Source organism: Cupressus sempervirens, chromosome 10 (assembly GCF_028749045.1).
Source record: "Cupressus sempervirens isolate cs-2001-9-10 chromosome 10, ASM2874904v1, whole genome shotgun sequence".
NCBI lineage: Eukaryota > Viridiplantae > Streptophyta > Pinopsida > Cupressales > Cupressaceae > Cupressus > Cupressus sempervirens.
This window is the reverse complement of record NC_143127.1, coordinates 564,727,244-564,754,493: the sequence shown is the minus strand read 5'-3', so window position 1 is coordinate 564,754,493 and position 27,250 is coordinate 564,727,244. Positions and strand designations below refer to the sequence as shown.

The window sequence follows — 27,250 nt, the reverse complement described above, 5'->3', positions numbered from 1 at the left end:
AGGAATTTTTCCTGTTAAAACATAAGACATTTGACATGCCCCATCACGCTATAGTTGTGTTTTTGGAAGCCCTGTGCACACAAATTGCTTCGGAGTACTGAGAAAGTTTGTTCTAGCGAATTGAATAGAGCCACAAAAACCCACTATATTGTATTGGCTGCATTTAGATGCCATGACAGAAGGAAGCATGGAGCCACCTAGAAAAAGGAAAAGATAGGATATGGTGGAGGAAACACAAGATAGTGATGAAGAGGAATCATCACTAGAGGAGTAGGAAGAGTCTAGTTGGGATGAGGAGTATGAGTGTCGTACTTCGAGAACAAGCAAAGATGATACTTCTGAAGATGTAGAAACGGTTCCATAACTCGAAGGACCACCACTAGGAAGTGACAATCGAACAAAGTCTAGCGTGGTGAGCACACAATGAGAAAAACCGCATACTAGGAATCTAGTGATTTGTACGTGCACTAGAGGGTAGGGCAATTGCAAGGAGGGAGACCATATGTGCCCTATGGGAGAACACCGTACGAGTGGAAGAGGATGTACAAAACCTCGTATGGAGGAACGCACATCAGGAGATCGTACAAGGGAGGCTTGTATGGAGAGTAGGCATTAGGAAGGCCGTATGATAGGCCGTACAAATGTCCATACACATTCGGAGGAAGGTCGTACGCATGAAGGGGCAGGCCACACATAGGTGGAGAAAATGAGCATGAAAGAAACAAAGGATACATGAGTGGAGGAAGCAACTAATGAACCAACCTTTGCGGATTGGGGTGTCAAGCGGGTAAACTTTATGCCCTCTCAGCTTTGACACATTTGGAGGAAGGCCATATGCATAAAGAAGGAGCCACATGCAAGTGGAGAAACAAGCACTAAAGAAACAAAGGATGCATGAGTGGAGGAAGTAGCCAATGGACTGACCTTTGCAAATTGGGGCGCTAAGTGGGTAAACTTTACAACCTCTTAATTTTCACTCATGGTTCATTTGGTTTCGATGGAGAAGATATGTGGCACCAAGTTATTGGAGTTAAGGTGCACCAAAGCTGCAAGTCATACAATACGGATTCCGACTTCTCAAGGGATCAAAACAGGGCAGCCAATTGCACAATTGGTATCACCTAGAGCAAGGTTAACAAGGAAAGGAATTGCAGCTCTTGCACCAGCTCCTCTCACTACTTTGGCCACCCTACAACCGATAAATAGGCTACAAAATCAAGAACACGAACAACAAGATACTAGGACCATGGAATAACAGTTGAAAGAGGTAGATTCTGCATTGGCATAATTTCAAAATGGAATTGAATATATACTTCCTCGTTCCCCAAACTTGCTAGGAGAAACAACACCACTTATGCAAAGATTTGCCGCCCTTGCAACCGTTCAAGGAAGAAGACATTGAGATAGAGTTTGTAGCCATAGAAAGCCACCCAGTTTCAGAAGAAAGCATCCCTCTACCTTTTGACACATGCACTCAAAGGATCTTGGTAGAATTGGAAATCATAACTAAGGAAACATAGGAAATCAAGTAGAAAGCCAAGGAGGCAGATATGACTACCATAACCTCTCAAGCTAGAGTCTTGCTTGCACTTCATGAGGATGGGTTGCCATGAGGACTTTAAGAGGACATTTACAGAGCAAGGCTGGTCTATTGAGGAGATGGGAGTACAGTCTCAACAATGACAAGCATCACGAATAATGCATCATACGGGCCATTGGCACCTATTTTATTTGATTTGAAGGAACTTTTTGGGCCATTTTTTTTTTGAATTGTAGAAAGTTAGTTGGGAATTGGCAAAAATTGAGGGTGATCGGGTAATCCTGATAGAGCAAGTAGAGAAGTAGGAAGCAGAGCTTAGAGAAGAATAGACTACACATGCGGAGCAGCTGGCAACAACATACAAGAATAGATGTTACATCCCAAAGGTTTGATCTTTTAAAAATAATATTATAGCCGTTGTAATGGTTAGTTAGAAACTCTTGGATACCATGATCTTGTGTAATGGAAGTTATGATTAATTGATTTGATTCATGTATAAATAACTTGTTAGTTGATAACTGTTATTTCAACTAAAAATGAATGCCTATATTTTAAGATAAAGGTTAGTGGTGGTTAGCTGTTGTGACAGTTCTCAGTTATTTTGTTTTCTTGATATCTTAATTTAAATGGAAAAACATGTTATTATTGTGGAATATGCACTTTTGGTTGTAGGAGCAGACAAAAGGGGGAAAGCATTGCTAAACGGGATTGAAGGAATGGGGCACCAAATTTAGTCCATTGTCAGATCCTCAGGTGTGGACTCTAGCTATCTTGATGGAGGATTTATCGACTAGGCAACGGAGTATACCTTGGACAAGTCATGAGCTATTTGGTCAACTTTTGAAAAAAAAGGCAAAGAGAACATTAAACATTTAATGTCATGAAAAGAACCAATACCTCTCTCTTATTTTGAGACTATGGAAGTGATAGACATTATGAATTTTACACACACACACACACACACACATATATGATTATGATGCCACCATGATACTCTGATAATATCTGAGAATTGCACCTATATATGTGTGTGTGCGTATCCAGAGAGAATATAGTGATAGTTATGCATACTCGCAAAAAGTACACACACATATAGATATATGTATATATGTAGGTACAAAATATAGATGGGATTCAATAGCATGATGACATTATATTTATATATGTACTTATATGAATATATGTAAATACATTTGATTTATACCATGGTAAAATATAATCTTTATGTTTTAATATGACTCCAAACAGTGAGTGTTGCCACCTTTCCTATCAGGACTTTCTTTTTAAATTTGATATTGGAGTTCTTGTAACCGATATCGAGCTCCTTCTTGTAACCGAGCGGGAGACTATATCTCCCTTACCCGCGGTTGAAGGATCATTCGATCGCATGATCTTGTCTCATTCTGTTCTGCCATTTTTCCCCCAAATCAAGTATTTTTCTCGCCTGAGACTTGGAGCGTAGTACCACATCACTTTGTAGTGTTGAGCCGATTAGGCATAAGTCATAAGCATGCACAGTAGGATCGCTTCAGCGATTGCATTTGTTAACCATTCTCAGGTCATGAACATTTTGTATGCTACTCTCATTTTATGCTATGCCTTTTTACATTCCAAAAACTCACTTCTCATTTCATGTCACTTACAAATGACACACTATCATGTTCACATGGTCGATTTCATATTTGAGAAGCATCGGTTCTACTCTCTTTTATATGTTTGACATAATATCTTGTTCATATGCTCGATTTCATATCTGAGAAGCATCAGTTCTACTCTTTTCTATATGTTTGATATTGTATCATGTTCATATCTTCGAATTTATATCTGAGAAGCATCGATCCTGCTCTTTCTTTATAAATGACAAGTTCACATCTATGCTTTTCGGGTATCTGCCCGTAGGAATGGAACTGCGATAATCCCTTGAGGAAGAAATTCTCAATAATTGATAATGCATAATATTCTTTCACTATATGAGGCCAGCTATAACAGCTTGAAGTATTCATTCTGATTTCTATGAAACTTAATACATACCAGCAGTCTCCTAGGATGCACTCAAGGCCGATAGAGCCAAGTGCAAATGGCTTGAGAGGAAAGATGTAGTGCAAAACTATTAATTGGTATCTTTTATTATATCAACACAACAAGAAAGAAATTGCTTAAGACTAAGTAAGCTCATGGTTGTCCAAGATATAATTGGTTGTCAAGTCGAGCGGTGGTGATTGGGCTGATTAATGCCCATCTAAATCCTTGGTAAAGGTAGGCTAGAGGCATGCTTGCTACAAATGATCACTAGAGGTCAGGAGTGCTAGCTGACAAAGGGGAGGTTGACGAAGGAATTCCTCACCCTTGTCTACTGCTTAGCTGACACTCTAACACTAGTATGCTCAGCATGGCAGGACTATGGTGCCCCAAGCCTAACTTGGGGTAGGGAGGGCCTTTCTTGTAAGAGATTGTGTGGGGATATGTTAAGGTCCGTGGTTGGGAGTTTAAGACTATGTCAATGCTTCTCCTCTTCACTAGATGCCGAGGCTTGCGCAACTTGTCGACAATTATTTCAGTTCATGTATGAATTGTAAATCTCTTACTTACATGTACCTTTATTTTGACTTTGAAATCTAAAGATATAATTATAGTTAAATCAATTGCAACCATAGAATTCAGTTATGGAAGTTAATTCAGTTGTTTTTCATATGAAATGGATGTAGTCGTTATTTAATGTAGTTTCCATATTTTTTTTCTAAATTACTTATGTCATTCCATTATGATATTTGGTTATATTTTTAGAATATGTTCTTTATTTTCAGCATAGTAAAAATGCTATGTTACAATAGAAGGAATGCACTAAGGCTCCTATAAGGCGTGTGTACTAAACAACTTGTAGCAAAATGAGATGTGCAGTTCCTCAAGCAACAATTGGCTCGTCTCATAGCCTCGACCACTCCAATTGCAACTTCAACTTCAGCTTCAGCTCCAGGGACATGCTCTCATCCCTCTTCTTGAGCTTTTTAGTTGTGTGGAAATGACTTCCTTTTTTGGGGGGAATAATGTAGAGGGTAATTTTGTAATAAATTAATTAAGTAGTTATTAGGAAAGTTTTGTACCAAACGTCATGTCGGTTGGTATTAGTAACCAATCCGAGTGCTATATTTAGCACATAGTGGGAATAGAAATTAATGAGCATCGGTACGAGTTTGTAACTCAATTGGTACAATCAATAAAGATATATCTTGCCATTTGTGTCTTGTTCCATTTATTGGAATGAATGTGATGATTATACTGTAAATTATATATTAGTATAGAATATCTTGCTTGGCAATATTGTCTACCATATCGACATCAACACTTACCATCAATTACCTTGAAGTAGAGATTTGAATCTGCATCATTTTTGAAGAATACCAATCTCAATAAATAATGATCAATCTTTTCATACCATGCATGCGGAGCTTGTTTAAGGCTATACAAGGCCTTTTTCAATTTGCATACATGTGATTCCTTCTCATGAATCACAAAACCATTTGGTTGCTCAATAAATACCTCTTCTTTAGTCACACCATATAGAAATGCAATCTTTACATCTATTTGATGTAATTTCCAACTATTAATTGTTGTGTATATCCCCTTTTTTGGGCCTTTATTCTTTGTTGTGTTGTTTGCCCTTTCTGCCATGGTTCTGTGGGCAAACCTGGTCTTTATAGATGATTTGTGCGATTTTTTTCTTAGGCACCTTCAATGACCGGCCAATCGGAGTTGTTTTGATAGGGTTTCCAGATGCTTACCATTTTTAGTAAGTCAGCAAGGTTCTATCTTTTGACTATTTCAGTATTGGACTAGGAGCGTTTGCCAAGAGCATTTCGACAAGCTATTACACATGACTTTCTGAGCTTAGTAGGATATTTTAATGCCAAAAGATTTAATAGTCTATTTCTGATGAAACTATATAATTAAATGGAGACGTTAAATAAGAGTGGAATAAGACACAAAAGAAATATGAAGATTCAAGCAGAGGAAAATGAAGAGACACATGGATGGCTACAAAAGTTAGAGGCTCATTCTCAACATGCTTGGATATTGAGATTGATTTCAGATTTCTCATTGAGAAACGTTGAAGCTTGTAGCTCCAATTTTCAAAACTTGCAGACAGAGCCCTTCAGGCTTCTTGGGTGGTGGATTAGATGTAGCCCCAATTCATCTTATGTGGTGAATTCGTGATGGAGTTGACATCTAGAGTTACGGGTGCGTGATGGTTTCTTTCCAATCTGACTGTTAGCACTGTTTTTAAGATTGGATATTTTATCATGTTATTGTATTGCCAAAATTATAATGTAATAACAATTTCTGAGTATTTTATATGAACATTTGCTGGGTTATTTTGCCGGTTTTAATTTGCATAAAGTTATCTGTTATCATCTGAAAATTGTTTGTGAGAAAATTGGGTAAATATCCAGTGGGATATTGCATGCTGCAATAGCAATGATAGTTCTGATAGAAGTTTACAGAGCTAGAAGAGCAAATGTCTTTTCATAATCTATACCTTCCTTCTGAGAGAACCCTCTTGCCACAAATCTGGTTTTATACTTTTCAACACTTCCATCAATTGCATGCTTAATTTTGAACAACCACTTAAAAGATACAACTGATTTTTCTTTAGGCCTACAAACAATATCCCAAACATCATTCTTGATGATAAATTGATATTCTTCCGTCATAGCATCTCTGCATACCCAACGATTTAAAGCCTCCTCAAAACTTGAAGGTTTGGGTTCAATAATATGACTCATTAAAGGAACATAACCTGAAAGCTTATGTGGTCTCTTACTTCCTCTAAAAGTGCCACAATGGGCTGCATATTTTTCAACTTCTTGCATGGTATGTTTTGCTCAGAAAGGTCTCTTCCTATCTAATGAAACATTACTTGGTCCGTTGGTGGGTTCTATGGGATCAAATGGATCAATAGATTCTTCTAAATCTGGAGTCTCCCTCGGAATATCAGAAGGGGAATCACGGGCAGCAATATTCATTTTTTGAGAAGTTTCCATCTTCTCGATCAATGCCCGCAGGATTCCCTTTAGATCTTTTAAAAGCTACATCTTCTTCAAATGAAACACCTCTGCTGATTTCATTCTGTTTTTGTCTGGCTTTACAAGACTCACTATAACCAACAAAAAATTCCTTCTTGTGTGAAGGTTCTAACTTGACTTTTAATCTGTAGACACATGAATGTGTACAGGGCATCCAAAAATTCTGAAATGACTAACTTCTGGTTTGATACCTATGAATGCTTTTCCAGGAGTCATATTGCTCAAAATTTGATGTGGACTACAATTTTGAACATAGACAACTGTACATCAAAACCTATACGTTCTGTAGTCTAAGAATGCGCCATCCTACTTGTCTCATCACCTAAATCATCTTTTGAGATTAATTGGAAGACTTCAACCCTCATTTCTCCTATACTTTCAAAAAATAACGCCCAATCAGATAGCTTATCTGCTTCCTTATTTCCTAATCTCCTTACATGAGTTAATTAAAATCGTCCAACGAAGTTAAATCCTCAGTGATTAAATCAATATATTTTAAAGGTTCCATTCACCTGTCTTTCCTTTTATGATGACCTGAATAATAATCAGTATATCCCCCTCACCATTTAATTTTGTAGCTCCCATCAGCTTTGCCACTTTTATAGCCATTAGAGATGCCAAGGCTTCTACTACACTGTTAGTACCTTCTTCTAATTCCTTCCTCCCATTGCTGTGATGTTGCCATTCCAGTCTTGGATTGACCTTGTTTACCTTCTAACACCCATCAAAGTTAACTTTCCACCATCCCTCCTTTGGTTTTTCCCATTCAATCACCTCAAGATCCATAGACACTGGACTAACCCAACTAAGCCCACTAACAAGCAAATATAATTGTATTATTTACACACACACACACACACACATATACATATACATACATATACACACACGTATCTCTCTCTCTCTCTCTCTCTCTATATATATATATATATATATGTATGTATGTATGTATGTATGTATGTATGTATGTATGTATACATATATAGGTACAAACATACAGATACATACATACATATGCATGTACATACATTCACACATAAGTGCATACATACGAATACATGTGCACATTCATACATACATACATAGATGAATTTTATTAATTTACAATGATATTACATGTTAAGCTCCATTGCAATCGGCTGTCCATCCAAAAGTATTGGTCACGCATGACCAGACAAATCATTTCTTCAAACCGATTACTCCCATCCCATATTAAATGGGTACAAGGGATTGCTAACATTGTCTTTGAAAATGCTAAAGTTACATCACATCTTGTTTTAAAGGCTACCTTCTCTGACAAGAACCACGAGCACATAGAAGCTGCAAACTTGTAGACTTACTAGCCAAAACACCATCCCGAACAAGACATCTTTGTCTACCAAATTAATCTTAACTTGACTCAATATCTATTATTGTCTAGTTGCCCCAACATTGACACCCTTGCAAGAGTTAGCATACGTAGTGCACTACATCCTCTCCATTACACCAAAGAGGTTAAGAGACTTTTACCTCCGTGTGGGCCGAGCTTACATACTTTCAATCTGCATATATTTCATAGAAATGCATCCCATCAGCCTTGTGATTGGCCAACTATAATGTCACCTTTTGGGAGGACCTTGGAGCTTTCCCTAGAACGACAAATGCAATTAGAATAAGGGACATAATGACTTTAGGATTGTGCCTTTACCAATAAACATCTCTATCGAGATAAATTTGGTTGAGATCTTGCAACCATGTTATATAATATTTGAAATATAACTCGTAAGACCCATTATTTCTATTAGGGTTAGTATTTGAAGGAGGGAACATGATAGGTTGGCCCAAAGCACTCCTTACACTAAGCCCAAGTGTGAGCACTTGCCCTTGTGGCCCTAAGTGGCAGACACATTGAACTTTCAACATGGGTGATCTACCTAGTGGAGTGCTTCTATCTACCCTCCCTCTTGATGTTACAACTACATTCATTAATTAGCTTTATACTACCATAGGCTTTGAATGAGGGAGCATGATAAGCTGCCTCAGATACCAATTATAATGCCCGCTTTTGGGAGGACCTTGGATCTTGCCCTAAAATCACAATCTTGCCCTACAACCACAACTGCAATTACAATAAGGAAGGTATATCATTAATATTATAACTTTACCATTAAAACATCTTTATTAAGATAAATCTGGTTGAGATCTTGCAACCATGTTAGATAATATTTGAAATATAATTCGCAAGATCCATTATTTCTATTAGTCTTGTATTTGAATGAGGGAGCATGATAGGTTGGCCCAAAGCAGTTCTCATCTAAAGCCCAAAAGTGGATACTTACCCTCTTGGCCCCAAGTGGCAGACACATTAGACATCTAACATGGGGTTGTCTACGTAGTGGGGTGCTTGTATCTACTCTTCCTATTAATGTCACATCTACATTCCTTAATTAACATTCAATCACCATAGGGTTTGAATGATGGAGCATGATAGGTTGGAGTAAAGCTATCCTCACACTAAGCCTGAGAGTGGGCTCTCACCCCTTTGACCCCTAGTTGCAAGCATATTAGACGTCCAACATGGGGTAGTCCACCTAGTGAGGTGCTTGTATCTGTCCTGCCTATTTATGTCTCCTTATTCATCCTTTTATGATTGTGATTTCTCCAATAATCAACCATCGTAAAGGCTGGAAAGGAAATCACAATAGGGTGCCTCAAACTCTTCTTATCTAGGCCCAAGAGTGAAGACTCACCCTCTTGGCCCCAAGTGGCAGGCACATGGGTTGTTCTTCTTAGATGGGGATCTCGTATCTGCTCCCCTTTTTTGCATTTCCTCCTCGCCTCGAAACTCTTGTTGGGTTATAGGTAGATTAATGATTTAGAATATGCATTTCACATAATCACACCTTAATTATTGATTTCACTATTTTATGCTAGTATACTTGCAGAATATAAATCGTTGCATGTTGTATACTTTCAGTCTGCTATTGGAATCTAGAATGATCTGATTGGATATTGTTTCTCTTCTTGGATGCTGATTGCTAGTGCTATTGCTCAATAATTCAATCTATATACTTGATTTGCAATGATTTCTTGATCTGCTTGATGTATCCTCCATTGCAGTCTTCTTGCCTCTCACTCATGTCTCTTGAAGAGAGATAACACTTGGAGGTTGCTGTCCTTAAGGGATGGACACAACTTTCTTTACATTGCTTTTTCATAACTCAACCCAATTGTTTATTAAGCACCTAACTGCTGTTAGTTTGATTTCTGTTAGCATAACTTAATCACTGTTCATAATAAGAGTGGTGTTTAATTATATTAATCATTTCTCTCTTTTAAAAAGGAACCGCTGTCCAATGGTTGCTTTAGATGCTTTTTGAATATTCTAACAGCTTACTTAGAACATAATACGAGCATTAGCCTTTATACTAATAATCCTTGCTGTTGGTTTTTATTGCTTTCTAAAATAACAGGATCTTTTTAATATATTATTGTTGCTGCTCATTGCTCATTGCTATTAGGATCTATCTCTGCTTATCTGCTATTGTAACCTAGAATATTTCATCTCCATATTCTCCATGCATATATCTTCTACATGATCTGCAACTTATTTAATCAACTTGTCAATGATTTCCATTATATTTTCTGCCTTTCCAAACTCTCATTGTATACTTCTTATATATGTTCTCTCATGCCTTTTCACCCAAAGAAGGTGACTTATTGCAAGGAGTCGGCAATTTTATTCTTTAATTAACACATTATAGCACTACACCTTATACTGAGTCTGCCTTCATAATATCTTAGACAACAGCTCACTAATGAGCTGGCTTTATTTCTATGAATTCAGCGCTGCATATTGCAGCTTATAAAAGTCACCTTTGTTATAGCTGTTTAACATCTCTAATTGCTTCTTATGATCATTACCATCCTTTCTTTCTGGTGACCTGGTTGGTCATACCTAGTATAGAAAATCGTGAAGTCTTAAGAGTTTAGGTGATTTTCTAGGGGCATTGATTTCCTCCTTATGGCAGGGGCATGACACCAACCTATCCACCTCCGCACTTGCTTCGCTGTATGTATGATTTGCCTCTCTTAAGTTGGCCCCTTTTTAAGAGTGCCCCAGATCATAGAACCCTTTTCCAGAAGGATAGTTTGAGGAACATCAATACTCTGTACCCCTTTCAAATACGTAGTAGTAAGGATTCTTCATTCTAGCCAAGTCTTGATCATAATTCGTACACCATCTCTAATAAAGTATCAAGGCCAAAACTTGACCACTCAGATTTGCTTGCCGAAGACCAAGATCACCATCTTATTTAGCCTACAAACAGAATTCCACTCAATCAAATTCCTTGACATCAGATTAGCCGCCCATAAGAATTATCGAGAGAGCATCAAACTCTTTAATGAAGCTTGAAGGAACTGTTTGCACAGGGAAGTTCCTGAATCATCAACTCTAGAAGAGTCTCTCTTACAACAGTTGAGAGCCACCTATAGGTCCCATGGCCAACTTTCCTACTAAACTTATCTAAAACATCCTGATAGGATCTTCTAGGGAGAGAACCCACAGCAAGGGGAATACCAATTGCGTGCTAAGCAGTGCCTTAATAAATGCCTTTAAGCCAATTGCTTAATTATTCATATTGTGACTACTCTGTTTTTGAGTGTTCCCTTCTTGATTGTTTTGGTAAAGTAGGAGTATGGAATATCAGATGCACACTTCTTCCTTTTATACTTTTGTGCTTTGGAGAAATATAATAAATATTCTAATTTTTATTTGTTTATGTGGCTATACAGTCATTTGATCATGGTTATTTTCTCTTGGTGAAAGCCATTCAAGAGCTCCGGGACAAGAAGGGAAGTATAGTCACTGTGGGCATAGGCGGCCCCAGTGGCTCTGGAAAATCAAGGTATTGTACAGTCAGGATATACATATGGATGACACACTTAAATTAATTTTTTAGTTCTGTTCTGCATGTATCTGTATTTGTAGTGTTATTTTACACAATTTATTTGGTCTGAAGCCTTGCAGCAAAGGTGGCTTCTATGTTTGGGGGTATTGTGATTCCAATGGAGAATTATCGTGATGGAGTCGATGATGCTAATGATTTCGAATCAATGGATTTCAATTTTTTAGTTCAAAATCTTGAGGTTTTCTCTGAAGTTCATCTCTAAGGAGCTTTGTATTTCTCTCTCACATTTCATTCCTATGAAAAATTTCTCATCTTATGGATCCATGTATTATTATTTAACAGGAGCTGTTGAAGGGTCATGACATTATGATGCCAGAATTTGATTTTCAACAAAAGAAACGAGTTGGCTTCAAGGCAGTGAAGACGTCAGAGACCAATTTGGTAGTATTAGTTTACAACTTTACAATATGAATATACACAAATGGAGTTTAGTTTGTAGAATAATTGTGCACACTCAACTTTGTATATACAACATGAATGACAGAACTTGCTTGTTTTCAGGTTATTGTTGATGGGCCATATGCTTTACATTCAAAATTGCGATCTTTTCTAGACATTCGTGTAGCAGTGGTAATATTTATTGTTCCTTTGGTTCTAGACGTATTTCTTTGGCAGTAGTCATTTCAATCAAATGATTGGAGATTGTATTTTCTCAGGTTGGTGGTCTTCACTTCAGCTTGCTTTCAAAGGTTCGTCATGATATTGGAGAATCTTGTTCTTTGGACTATCTTATTGATAGCATATTTCCATTGTTTCGAAAGCACATTGAACCTGATCTGCATCATGCCCAGGTTAGTTTTTGGCATTTATGTATTTCTTTTGATTTTATGAGTTTTCAGTTTCCTCGTTTTTTATTTGATTTGTATATACTTATCATACTTATAATTTTGCAGATAAGAATTAACAACAGTTTTGTTTCATCCTTTCGAGAACCATACTACAAATTGAAATGTGAAAGACAGGTAAATAATATGATGCTGCTTGAGTCAGTGTGCAGAAGTCTATTGGATTATCAACTTATGGTTGTGGGCTTTTTGAACTTACTTTATTGACACATTCTCTCTCGATGCAAGCTTTAGTGATGGCAGGGAAGTTTACTTCAATACTTGTTCTCCACTAGGCATTGTGCTTGAAAGATGTACACAAATCAGCTAATTTGGAAGCTTACATTGTAATGCCTCTTTATTCATGTCATTAAGACGTTAAAGATTATCTATTATCATTAGTGCTATTATCAACAAGAGCTTCCATCCCAAAACTAGCTAAGGGCTTGTTGTAATGTCTTCATTCCTAAATATAATTTAATAATAAATAATCCTTAATTAATAAGTTTTTTCTAATCAATAATAAATAAATAATAAACAATGGTAAGTAGAATATTTATCAATGTATTGAATATCATCATTAATCTAATACAATATAATATAATATTATAAATGGATATATTAAAATAATAACATTATTTAAGTACTATATATATATATCAACATAATATCAATATAATATAATATATTAACATTTAAAATGTATAAAATATTTGATAATCAAAATAACAAATAACACACAACTCAACGAAAAGTTGTGAGCTTTCCCCTCAGCACCTATATATTTTGACCAGTCAGGGGAGCATGGATAATGAATCCTAGTAGTCAACCCTATGCGTCTGACAGATCAGACATAGCTGGTTGCATTGATCAGTCAAGTCTTTCTATATTCTATTGGAGATTATCAAGAGAATTTATAGTGCAAAATGGAGAGTAAGCGAAAGTAAGATAGAATAGGAGAAAATTTAGAGGGAAAATCATCAGTCAGGAGGGCAACCCCTATATCCAGTGACAGATTCAGAAGGCAGAATTAATAAGTTTTTTCCTATCTTCCAAATCACCTGACAGTTATCTGGAAGACAAGGAAACATCAGCAGGAAGATAGAAAAAGTTAAAGGAAGAAAGAATCGGGCTCAGCTTGCAATATATTAATGGCGGATGTGGATTGGAAACCTTCATCAAATATGGGGAGAGCCAAGTCAGTGTAATACAAATTTTATAGAAGCAGTACGAACGATACGACCACTTCATAAGTCAGAAAATACATTCTCCATTCATTCCAGATGGTACCGATTTTAATATATGTTGAATGTTGGAATTGACTGGCTAAACATTAAGAATATTAAAAATTAGTAGTTATATTTGAGAAAATAATTTCTCTTAGGGAATTCAGGAATATTGTGTCTATGGTAGCAGATTGATGTCAAAGTATTACTCATTTAGACCACGTTGGAGAAGTATCCATCAAACAGTGATTATCACCAGCACACCAAAGAGAGAAACAAAAATATATGGGGGGAGAAAATGTATAGATTGCTTGGAAGCACCAATCAGACAGCAAGATATATATATATATATATATATATTTGGCCCACACAAATTGCAAAACTAATCAATGAACATGGGAGTTCTCAACAGCGAAGACAGTAGGAGAAAATAATCCACACATGGGACATTTCTTTTCTTATGAACATGTTCACTATTGTATTGGCTCTTTGAGCAGTCACCTTATTGACATATAAATAGGAGCATACAATAATAGTTAGCAATCAGAAGCCACACCATTTCATTTGCATACTTATATAGTGTATCTGAAACAGCAATTACATTGTCGCCTTAAATGATATTGAGAAGACTTCCAGCACATTTCATACGACTTCCAGCACATTTCATACTGCCATATTATGAATACCTATAAGCAATTAAAAGGAAACTACAGAAAAATCTACATTGCCATATCAAGATAGACAGACAACATATCAGAGAACAAATAGGAAGTTGAGCTATAGTTCTAGCAATCTGCAATAAGTAGAAAACAGAAGAAGATATGTTATAAGAATAATAAATGTGAAAGCTAACAGTCAGGGGAGTGTAGTCAGTAAGACAGACAGAACAAAATATTGGAAAATTTAGATTGCAAACTGCCGGCACATCAGTAGTATATATATAAGCTAATTTTAGAATTGATTATTGATCAGAGAATCATATCACAATTACTTGCATTGATTATCCTTTCTCTTGTCTAATTCATTGAATTGGGAAATTCATATTATATGTTTATGAATTACATTCAATACTTGTATTCATGGAAGAATAAGAGAACTGTGTACAGTTTATAGATAGGAAGAAGTCTCGTAAAATTGGAATTACAAGAATTTAGCTTCAAAACTTTCAAGTTTGTCCAAGGGGACATCACACTTGTACAAATTAAGAGCTGCTTTCCAATGAGTCCATCCATCTATTCCAAACCAAAATTTTAATTTCGAAAATTATTGTTAGTGAGATGTTAGTAGGCCATGGAGCCTTCTTTGAAAATGGAGTTGTCTTAATTTCTAAGCTCGAATTCACCTAAACAATGTTCATATATAAGAGTCCACACCTGTATTCACAATAATTTCCATTCCTAAACAAACGAAAGATGACTAGTTGACCATTAAAGAAACATTCTATTATCCTACTAATTGTGCCAACATGAATCAGAAGCTGCATGAGAAGCAAGATGAAGAAGCATGATCATCCAAGGGTTCTCAAATGTACTCTAGAAAAATGTTTGATGGGTAAAATATTTTCCACTCAACCATGTAGAACCTTGAGTTCTACTCCTTCGAGGAGATAACACAAGGCTTCACACTACACAAGCAACACATGCAAGGTAACAAACAATGAACATTTAAACCTAGAAATAACATAGGTAATACACTCACAAAGCTAAATCGAGGGAATTCTAAGTCATGCCAGAGAGTGTCATCACATAACTCCCAGTTACCTTGGTAGTCTATCCCCCTTTCCAAACCTCGTCCCCTAGGTGAAACTCGTGTGGAACCAACAACCTTTCAGAAGGACAAGGAAGCTGATTTGCAAGATCAACACTGGCCAAGCCTTCTCCAACCCATCCTTGATCTATACAAACACTCAAGGCCATGGGCGAGACAACTTAAAATCTCGTTAATATATATCCCAACCCACATATTTTATTATGCTTCCACTTGATTAAAGCTCCACAATGGGTTATTCTGGACCGACCACTTTGGGCCCTGACCCCCATTGAAAGCCGCTCTCCCAACAATGTTTCTAGAAAACCACTCCTACGGTCCAAACTAAAAACTCAAAAGAAAGCACCATAAGGTAAATAAACATGAAAAGATCCATTTTAAAACATTATTTTAAGGAAATCTTAAAAAGTAGAGTTTGGAGCATGAATACATGAAATCATCAACATGATCCATGAATGCCATCATAATCAAGAGGGACATTAGAACCCAAGTCATAAACACCTCATGCTGAGAATCTCATAAGAACCTCTCTAGGTTCTAACCATAAACTTTAGCTCAATTATAACATAATCCAAGTATATTTCCACTTTTGAATCCAATCATCAAATAACATGTTACACTTAATAGCAAAATGAAATTATAAAGCCCAATAACAAAATGTATAGAAACAGAGTTAGAACCTCATGTGACCTCATTACACTCTAGGTCTCCAAATCAACAAGTTTCAAAGACACATAATAAACCAAATCATACAAGATCTAGAAACCACAAACATTCAACCAAAAGGTGAAATGAAGATCAAGACAAATCCTAGCCTTTGGTAATTCCTAAGGAAAAAATCAACACCAACAAAAATAACCTAACTTCCTGAAGACAACAATAAGTCCACTCGCATATCCTCAATATTCAAGTAATCTTGCTACACTATTTATAGACATATAAGGTGCATCACTTTATGAGGTTAATGTCCACGAAATATTAACCTAAGGCATAGAGATCAAGAGACTAACATCCAAGACAGTCCAAGGTACATCGACCATCACAAAATGAAAATCACGTGGTTACAATATAAGTTACACATATCAAGTAGGAGTAATCATCAAGTCAAGGAGCTAAGATATATATTTTGGCACATTATAGCGCTAAGTGAAATTTAAATTAAATAGGGATACTAAATCCTACAACGTAAAATAGGTTATATAATTTGTAATTCTACCCATCAATAAATATTTAACCACGTATTGACAACTTACTAAATAAATTTAAACATTTCCCTATCTCAATTGATTACAAAAGCTATCCAAAAAAAAAAGCTTGCTAACTAACAAAAGAAAGGTAATGGATAGCGGCAATGTAAAATTCTATCAAATCGATACACATCACCACTATTAATTACATAAATTAACTAAGTTCTCATAGAACAACTTAACTACGTGAAATGTAACTTTATCCAATTAAACACAATTTTCTAAGCAAACATCGTGACTTTTAACCCTACATTTACATTACATTTCAGTTCCATTTATCAATCTTCTACAACCGTCTACATTCCCAAACACAATATACCTTATATTTCCCACCACTAACTCAGCGATTGACCTAATAATTATGTGACTATAATGTGATGCCCCCAATATTTAATCTTTTAGATTTGGGACTATCTCAAATTACAAGAAACTTCTTATAAAAACCCTTGTAAATACAACTTTGTTATGCCTTTTATTATCTGTAATGATGATTTGTTCCCATTCCACAATCTAATGATTAAGATGCATTCTCATCAGGTCTCATCTTTTCTATAAGAACCTTAGTTTATGCAACATTATGTTCATAACAAGAATATTGTTTCTATCCTCAAGATAATATGGTATACTAGATGTCTTTCTCTGCGTGCTTGCTTGCTATGTGTGAGGACTATAGCAATTCAAAGTTCCATTAATACCGATCCCATCCTTTCACTAAGTGCTTCCTTCATAGTTAGTGTCTAATAATCATCATCCAAATATTGTGCCACAATTATATATATATATATATATCTCTTTTTCAAGTCATATCTTCCAATTATGTTGGCAGTATGAACAATAATATTGATTGTCTGTATTGCATTCATCTCAACCAGGAACCTGATATATGTAAGTTGTTGCTAACAACCAATATTAGTGCCAACCCCAAGTCCATGGATATATCCAACTTCAGATGTAGCGGTTCTTTATTATATTTTCATTGTTCTCAGATTACTAATGAAGTCGACTGGTATTGACTTCTTAGATGTCTTATAATGGTTCCTTTTGAGATTCATTGTTGAACAAATTTGAATATATTTGTTGTTGTTTTCAAATGCTGACATGAGTCTTTGACCCCGACTCTAACCAGGGCTAATTATATGGTTATTATATTTTCTCCTTTGTTGCTGACTGGATATGGTTCAGATTCAATGTTTACCCTGTGCCTTTACTGTACTATCACTGGCTCAGAGTCCATGCCTAACCTCAAACAATATTGGATGCTTTATTAATTACAATCAATGTTGCTTCCTTATCCCATATTCCCTGTTCTATTTCTAAGGATTTGTAATATATATATATATATATATGTATATGTTATCTTATATATCTCCATGCTATTCTTTCTATCTGATCCATTTCTCCCTTCTTTGAGTTCTTCGTTCTATTCCCTTACTGTTATAACTGCTGACCGTAGTAAATAGAACTGTGGTTGCTTTTGTGTTGATTGTTCTCTGTACGCTCCACTGCTAACTGCTATTATTACTTTTCTGTACTGCATATCCATGGTTTTTGTCCTTTCTCCCATCTAAAGGTAGATGTCTATCATGTTGCTAAATCATATGCAAAAATAACATAAGTAATCCATCAAATACTGATCAGCCTCTCCACACTGACTGTATCATGTGTAACCTTCCATGCCTTTTTCTGAGGTGAATTCTACTGTATTGGCTCATTGTCTTCCTTGTCTTGGTTTAATGTCTTCCTCCAATTCCCCGTGATAAGGCAAGTGCTTCCTACTGGTATGAATGTTTGGCGTCTAATTCATACTATCCTTGCGCACTTTTATCTATGGTGTGACTACCTTTTAATGCTGGGTTATTTCTGACTTGCCTTCTTATTTTGTTTTCCCACTAGGATGTATTCCTCCTTTTCTTCTCTAGTTTTGTTGTGCTCCTTCTCTTCTCCCTGGTATGTTGCTTTTATATCTAATAGCCTTTCCCTCTATCAGTTACCAATTTTTAAGATATATTTTAATTTTAAACTTATGAATTTGTCATTATACAATTATATTTATTATCTTAATCATATAATTATATATCTATTTAATATAATCATATTCATTATTAACGTATTAATATATATGTAATTTTTTTTTTTGATCGGTAAGATGCTGAAGCCAAGATTAATTATTATGTATGTTTTTGATTAATCATTATTATTTATTTATTTAAGTCAAGTGGATTTGAAACCAAGACCTCCCAAATAAGAGGCTCACAATTTACCATTGTGTTGTAGGTTCTTGCCTATATATATGTAATTATTATTAATAATTATATTTTTATTTAATTATCTATTTCAGTATTATTATTTATTAAAATTTTTTTGGTTCAATTATTATTTATTATTAAATTTCATTCGAAAAAGGGGACATCACATATAAACTACACTTAGATTATATTTTAACAAACATCTTAATTATTATTTTATAAGTTTTCATATCTATTTCTATGCGTAATTGTAATGTCCCCTCTATATTATCTCAGGGAATTGGGGACAGTTCCCTCGAATTCTTAACTTTACTATGAGATTCAATAAATAATGCTACTTATGTCATATTTATTAGGATATTAGAACTGGCAATTTATTTCAAGAACATGTATAACTATTAGATCACTCGTATAAGAGTTGTTCTCACTGTATGACTTATACTGCTGCTATCTCTGATTAGCTACTTAGATATATGCTCGGTGAATTTATATTTGCACTTAGTGCGAAAAGGAAAATTCTTTTCTATATCTGATATGATTGATTGAGCATGTCAAATGATTTTTCTAGCTTTCTCTGTTTTGACAATTAGTGAGGTGTTATAATATTGTTAATAGCAATTGAATTGCTACCTTTAATGCTAACCTTACAATCGTGCAAACAACTTCCACTTAATTCTTTTATCAATACTTTATGTGTCTGATGAGTCGATATACTTCTGGAATTCTAAGTAAGTTGTTGTTTGTCTCTGATCTTCTTTGTATATGCACACTCAGATTAATCCAATAAATCTCATAACCACTCTATATGATGCCCCAAAAGTTCCTTTTAATCTCTATTTGTTTTATATTCTTTTCTGTCCCTATGCTTCCTATTCCAGCTCTTTCATATAGCTTTTACCCTTTAAAGGTATGTCTCTTCAATCAACGAAGAGTGGGTGTCTCTATGACCTTACTTTATGTTTGTTATTTATTATTAGTAATTTGTAACATTTCAATTTATTTATTTATTAATAGCTATTTTATATAATAATATATTTTTCCATTATTATAATAATATTTAGATTATTATTAGTGTTATTTAGTATTTAAAATAACATATATTCTTGTTATTAAATCATTTAATTATAATTTACTTCTTTTTATCATTAAATTTTGTTCTCCAAAGGGGACATCACAGTAATCTATCACAATCATAATCTTTAACTAAACAATTATAATTTTTATCAACATAATTTGTTAAGTTATTTGTATATCAAATGAATATAACTTCTATCAAAATCAAATTCTAATTGATTTTGAATTATATATAGTTATACATAACCTAATATGATTAACTAAAGTCCACTTTGACAAATGAAGTTGTACTTAAATTTAAACTACATTTAGATTTCGCTTTAATTCTAATCATAAACAAATAGTACTGACTCAGTGAAAGATACAATCTCCAGTACTCTATAGGCCCTTGAAGTGTCTATGAACTCGCTGCTCAGTAGGAAAATTTTCTTGAAAAAGAATAGTCACATGACCATCATTATTGAGTTTATAAATTCTATTTAGAAAACTCAACTATTATTTATAATCAGCAAACTTACGACACATCAAATCAAATCAAATCATAACAAGGGTAGAATAAGCTTCCAACTAAACCTAATGGGACTTTTCTAATAGTACTTTCTTAATATGTAAGAAAGTAAGAAAAGACTATAAAGTACTTTTCTAACAGTATACTGCTTCCGTTTTCCCCTCTTTGTAGAAATCATAAGAGAGTAAATTTCACTTAAAAACCCATAAATAGATCGATGAACCCGGAGAAAAATGGACAAGAGAAATAACAAGCGTTCAAGTACAGAGTGTCCTTTCAACAAAATAGTACATGACTAACTAATATGTCTGAGAAGGTGTCCTACTAGTACAGACTACCAAAATACAATAGTGAGCCTTAAAATCTGGCTTGTTACTTTCTTCATTTCAGTCCAAAACAATTACTTTAAGAGGTCTAAAAAGATGCATCAACAAAAGAACAATTACATCAACCGTAGTAGGATATCCAATGATCCCAAAGGCAGGGATGACCACCATTCATGGTTGGAAACTAGCAAAATTAAGAGGCATTATCTATTTGACCAAAACTCGAAGATGGCATTAACAATCAGTGGTTTTAACACTAGTCTTGGCAAGCATGTATGTGAAATATGGGTGCATCAACAAGGCAAAAAGCAGTTGCAATAGGTGGCTTCTAGCAAATTTCCTGAACATACACATGTGCAACGTAAGGATATTTCCTAATGGCAAGAAATTGTGGTAAGAAACATATAATATGCAGGTGTATGGTTGTAGCTATAACCTCAAATCAGAATATAATATGAGTCAAATTTTTGCCCACATAGGAAACTACATATTAAGCTTGCTGTTGAGGCTCCAATTGTTTTAATTCAACTAAGGTTTCAATATCTCTTAAATAAAATAGAGGATACCTACACAGAATAGGTGGATGATAAGAGTGATATACAACTTTGTCGTTGAGCTCATGGAGTGAGAAAAACCAATGGTAGACCAGGAGTATGGACATCCATCAAATCATAATGAAGGTGTATCTATTGTATAAGATGGTTAGAAATGCAATGGTAAATGCTCATGGAAAAATCTGGAAGCACAAACAAGGCATGGGAACTGTTTGACAGAATGCTTCAAGGATAAATCGCCTCATGGAATGCATGAGAAGACAAACAAGCTATGAACAAATGCATTGTACTGATATAAAGGAATGAGCAATGGTAATACTAGAAGAGGTATGAAAGAAAATGTTTTACAAGTCTGGTACATCAACAGACATACGGGCTTAACCAAATCATGCATACAGTTTTAACAAAAATGCTCAACAATAAACACATAGATGCCAACCATTCATAGACAAGTCCAAGGCACTGATGCAGCTGAAACATTCCAGAAATGGTTGTACAACATACATATCAAGTCATGGGTGAATACATTAAGTGATTCATATTTTCCCAAATTCATAAAACAACTGAAACTGGTGCATGCACACTGTATACATGGATATAAATATTATAAACTGTAGATCACAGAAAAGATTAAGTACAGCGTATAAACCCTGCTGAAATAGAATCCATACCTTTACTTTTCATCAAAATTAATAGAGGATACAGTGTTTAGAAATCAAATGATTTGATCTCCTGACTCTTAGTCCACAATTGATATCTGTCTCCCATTCTTGCTGCCCCCTTTATGTAGGAAAACACGTACTAATTTCTTATTCTTCTACTCTTCTTTGCTTGCTTCCAAATCAGTTATCCACTAGATAATCAGAGGCAGTTTTGCGTTCGATATTATGGAGAGATGAAAGTGAATCTGGAAATCTGCAGTATGGGTTTTGCACCAAACGGGACAATTTAGCTGTCACGCGGGATGTTTTCCAAAATTCACCCTGGTTTAAGAGAAACACACGGCTCTTTAAAGAAATTCGCCATTGCAAAACCAAATAACATTTTTCCAGATTGGGGAACGCCAACAGAGAGGGATACCCTTGAGTAACTCGCGAATTGAAATCATATAATTGAATTAATTCCCTCTTCATGGAAGATTCCTAAACTTCTTTCTTCACTGCATGCAAGGCCATGCACAGGGATAACTTCCCAAAAAGAATCACATACAATTTAGCTTTACAAAGCATTAATTGTCGCTTGACATTATTCTAAGCCATTGTTAAATGTGGAGTCTAAAGATTCATAATTTAATACTTGAGGACAAATAACATATTTGTCTCGTTGACCAGAAAATTCTACTATGATCTTTCTTTAATAATTGGTTACCATTACAATATTTCATTATATTATCTTATTTATTTATTTTAAACCAAGCATAATAACAATTAATAAATATCATAATCTACACCGTCAATAAACTATATTACTGGCAATAGTACAATATTTATCTTTTCTTGAAAATGCATATTTACATTATTAAATTACAACTAAATAATAATTTTGATGCTCTATAATATAACACACTCCGGCTATGCACCAATATCAGAAGCCATTATGTACTTATCCATTGATAATGTTCCCAAATTTATTAACTCAAAATAAGACATTTACACACCAACATATTTGTAAAGTAATTATATATCAATATGTATATATTTATATCAGTTAATCTTATGATTAAATTAATAATTATTAATCATACAATTCTAATAAAATCCCAATCATGAGCAACCAACAAGATACATGAGCTAAATACAATCAAGGTACGGGTATTACACTAACTCAAAATAAAATAATGATGTTTAGGGCTGGAATTCAACTAAGTCGAGTGAGGTTTAATTTTGAATCACTCCAATACTACCATGAGAACCATGTTCTTACACCTCTGTTATGCATAAAAAATATACATTTCATGATAACAAAATAGAAACCCATTCACATATAAGTGACCAAATTCAACCTAAGGATCCATCTCCTCTCATATTGTAATGTGCTACAGAATAAATGTTATTACTTCAAAGGCCTAAATCACATGCAGCGTATGCACTAGCAGGAAACCTTAGTTCTTCAAGCTATAATGTCATGTGACAGTCTGTTTACTCTGTATAAACAAAAAACTAATCATTCAATTTTCTCTTAGCATTCCAATAGTCAACATGTTGCCATGATTAATCCTCTCAATCAAGTTCTGTGCAAATGAACAAAGGCTTATACAAATCTAAATAGTCAATACAAACTGGCATTTATACTGTAAGTGTGGTCTCATACATGCAAGGAGAGTTTTTAGAAATTCAGTATTGTGCAATAAGTATTGTTCCAAACATATTTAAACCAAACCTCGTTATTGTATTTATTGAAATCACATCCTATTTCGCTGGTAGCTCTACCATATGTGTACCATTCTCATTATTTTTCAAAAGGTTGCATCGTATATGGCCATTTAAGCATATCCTTTTAAGCATATCCATAAAAAAGGATGATATTATAGAGTTTGAATAATGATTTAATGAGTTTCTCAGCCTTCTATAATAGTAATAAACATTGAGAGTAATTCTCTTTTTGAGTACAAATAATTTTGGAAAGATGATAATTTGAATAAAACCAAGATTATAATTGTCAAATTCGCTATGACAAGTATCCCAACTCCAGCTATAACAAGCCACTTTCATTGTTGTTCACAGTTGATGGCCATGGCTGAACTGGGGGCTTTACGTCCAAGCTTGGATTTTGCATAGTCCATAATACTTAATGAGAAAGGTCCAACATGGAAGAGATTGTAGACAGTAATGTAGCACATAATATGATAAGCATCATGCTATCTCCATAAACATCTGATGGACAAATGGTAAGGGTTTAACCATTCCAAAGTTGCTTTGAAGAGCTCCTTGAGTTGGGGCAGGGTGTGGATGTGCACCTTGGGTGCATCTTGTGCTCATCCAGGTATGCAGCGCCCCAAAAAGTGACTTTTAATCACTTTAAAAAACATTTTTATATACTTTTGAAATATTTTGTTTTTGCCTCAAAACCCTACAATGGCTCAATATGAGACCATTCATTGTTCAAACATTTCTTTTTGTTTTCTATTTTGCACTCATTGCATTTGGTCTCCATTTTTGCTTTTCAAAGGGTAGGTGATGAATGATGAAGCATCATACTATCAAATGATTTATTTCTGTGTATTTTTAAATTATTTTTGTATACACACACACACACACACCCAAATGTTTCCAGAACCCCCAAATTTTTTTTCATGCATCCCCATGGTGGGTTCTTGTACCTGCATCCACATCCGGAATCGAACTGGTAACTTAGATTTTGATTCAATTATATTATGGTAAAAAACACATGGGTTTTTCAAGAGGCTTAGAATATCAAAAGGACCTTTAAAAAATAAAAATTTAAACCTTAAAATGGTGCCTGCTATATGATATTTTCTTGGGGTAGCAACCTCCATTTTACAAGAATTCTAAAGAACTAGGCTACAAACAAATGTGGAGTAGTCTTCACACATAGTCCAATACACATTTGGACCATCATAATAAAATTTGCAAATACATCAAATCAAGATTCAAATGAGTTGGAAAGTTCCAACCTGTAAGCCACATTTGAAAGAAATAAAGAAATTATATTACTATCTACCAATGACCAAGGATAGGTCAATGGAACTGGATTGTACATCAGGTACAATAGAAAAGAAGAAAACTATTGTTTTTCCGAGCTCCAACTAATTGAGGGATGCAGTGCAACTAACCAAATGAAACTAACTTTTGTATCTATTGAAAAAATCCCCAATTCAAGGGGGATAGTTTCTCTCTATTCAAACTCATGGCCATGCAAGCATGATACCTCTCTAATTTTGTGAAGTTTATTATCTGTTTGGCTTATTAAACAAGTAAACCTAATCTAGTTCATCCTTAATTGAAAGTTGAGCTCCTCAGTTCATCCTTAATTGAAAGGTAAGCTCCTTAAGTTTAGATAATCAAATTTCCTAGGCACATGCAACCTGACACATAAATACCAAATCAAGGAGACAAACACCTCCAGGCAAGGAAATGAAACTCAAGTTAAAAACTCAATCCTTTAAAATAACACACAAAATTCAATTTAAATGTCATAAAATTCAAAATGAAAAGATTTAGAAAAGGAATGTGTTATTTTTTAAACACTAATAAGTCATGTCATACATCACCAAACACATCAAATCCATGTCCAGTGCATGTGTGTGTGTGTGAGAGAGAGAGAGAGAGAGAGAGAGAGAGAGAGAGAGAGAGAGTCTCCAGTGGTGCACCTAATCCCTCCTATCTAGTTGCTTGAATGTGATTTCTATCTGCTCAATTCAACATGACTTATAACAACATTAGTAACATAATCAATTTCATATAGAGAAAGCATTTATTATAACTTATTTATTATATTTCATCCTTAGTTATGTTTATTAAACAAAATAAAACAACACAATATGGTAAAAAATGGATGTTCAGGTGACAATAGCCATAAGCAATGACTTGATGGTTCTAACTCAGAACACACATCTTATTGCTCCTAAGATATCAACCAATAACGAGTACCGTTATGCTTGATGATGAGGGAGGATTATGGGTGCCTACACATTAAAAGCCTGACTAAAAGATTGCAGAGAATGGTTTCTCTCATTCTTATGTTGGATATATGTTTTACGAAACTTCTAGATAATCAAGACAAACAATTTTAAGAAAGAGGCATGCAGGAGCAAGTACAACACACGAGGGCCATTGTTGAGATTTTGGTACAAAAGGATGTATAAGACAATTCATGGTTAATGAGGGTGGGCTTAGGAGAACAAAGACTTGATGTAGTTATGCTGCCACCTGGAAATGCTGCTCTAAAATTTCCTTAAGTCCTTTTCTTGAAACACAAAACATTTGGTGACAATGTTATTTTACCATATCCTTTCATTATCAATTTATCAGTGACAACTATTGTCATGAAATGAATTTAGATAGATTAAATACTTGAAACAGTCTGTTTAGTCTTTATATCTTATGTGGCAGATGGATGTCTGTAAGTTTTATCTTTGATGTCTTGACAATCAGCTGGCAGACATGTAGATGCATTTCATAGGCCAAATTATGCATAATACGTCAAGTTTTGCAGAATGATTTCACTTTTTCCTCTTTGATTATCTCACCTTTATGTTTCTCAGGAGCTAGAACCTGGGTTTTGTAATTTTATGATATCCTACCAGATATGTTTCTCAATTTTTAATCATTTTTTTCCGAAGTAAAAGAAAAAACTGACTTATTTTTACTTTCTGTTGTAGTATCCACAAACGCTTGATGGATCTCTTTTTGAATCAAATGATGCTCAAGTTGAATAGTAAGTGCTTCAAACTGTAGCTCCTCCAGAATGTAATGTTGTTAATATTTAATTATCTTTCCAACTAGTATAAACAACCTTTTGATTGATAACTGTATTTCGTAATTATCACTCTATGTTTGATTATACATATTTTGTTTTCAACAAATGATTTTAGCTTTTCTTCAGTTCTATTGAAATGTACCTCCGGCCGCCTTTTGCTGATGAGACGGCTAAGATAAGTGATTGGATTAAAGTACGGCAGTGTGGAATCAAATATTACCTCTCTTTGGGTGATCAAAGGATTGTTGACAAGAACTTCATTATAAGACCAAAAGTTGAGTTTGAGGTGAGAATCAATATCGAGAAGACAATTTGGAACCTATTGCTGCCCTTCTTGTCAAAATGCATATTCATTTCCTTAAGAAAACAGTTCTTATTTTTATGATTCTCAATAATTTGTTATCTTCCATATCAGAAGGTCCTTTTACATTTGTCATAGTTTTTTGTATTTTATAATGCATATTCT

At 34.7% G+C, this 27,250-nt stretch overlaps 1 protein-coding gene across 5 annotated transcripts in view; it reads left to right on the top strand.

Moving 5' to 3' along the window:
* Positions 1 to 27,250, top strand: part of LOC149535137 (P-loop containing nucleoside triphosphate hydrolases superfamily protein) — a 280,366-nt gene that overhangs the window by 12,208 nt on the left and 240,908 nt on the right. For all 5 annotated transcript variants that reach the window (XR_016358029.1, XR_016358030.1, XM_089807307.1 and 2 more), the window contains 8 exons: positions 11,398 to 11,510; positions 11,625 to 11,751; positions 11,856 to 11,954; positions 12,075 to 12,143; positions 12,230 to 12,364; positions 12,467 to 12,535; positions 26,687 to 26,742; positions 26,911 to 27,070. Coding sequence is in view for 3 of the 5 variants with exons in the window: in XM_089807307.1 (XP_089663433.1) it covers positions 11,398 to 11,510; positions 11,625 to 11,751; positions 11,856 to 11,954; positions 12,075 to 12,143; positions 12,230 to 12,364; positions 12,467 to 12,535; positions 26,687 to 26,742; positions 26,911 to 27,070 (828 nt within the window). In the remaining 2 variants the exon portion in view is untranslated. The remainder of the gene's footprint in view (positions 1 to 11,397; positions 11,511 to 11,624; positions 11,752 to 11,855; positions 11,955 to 12,074; positions 12,144 to 12,229; positions 12,365 to 12,466; positions 12,536 to 26,686; positions 26,743 to 26,910; positions 27,071 to 27,250) is intronic.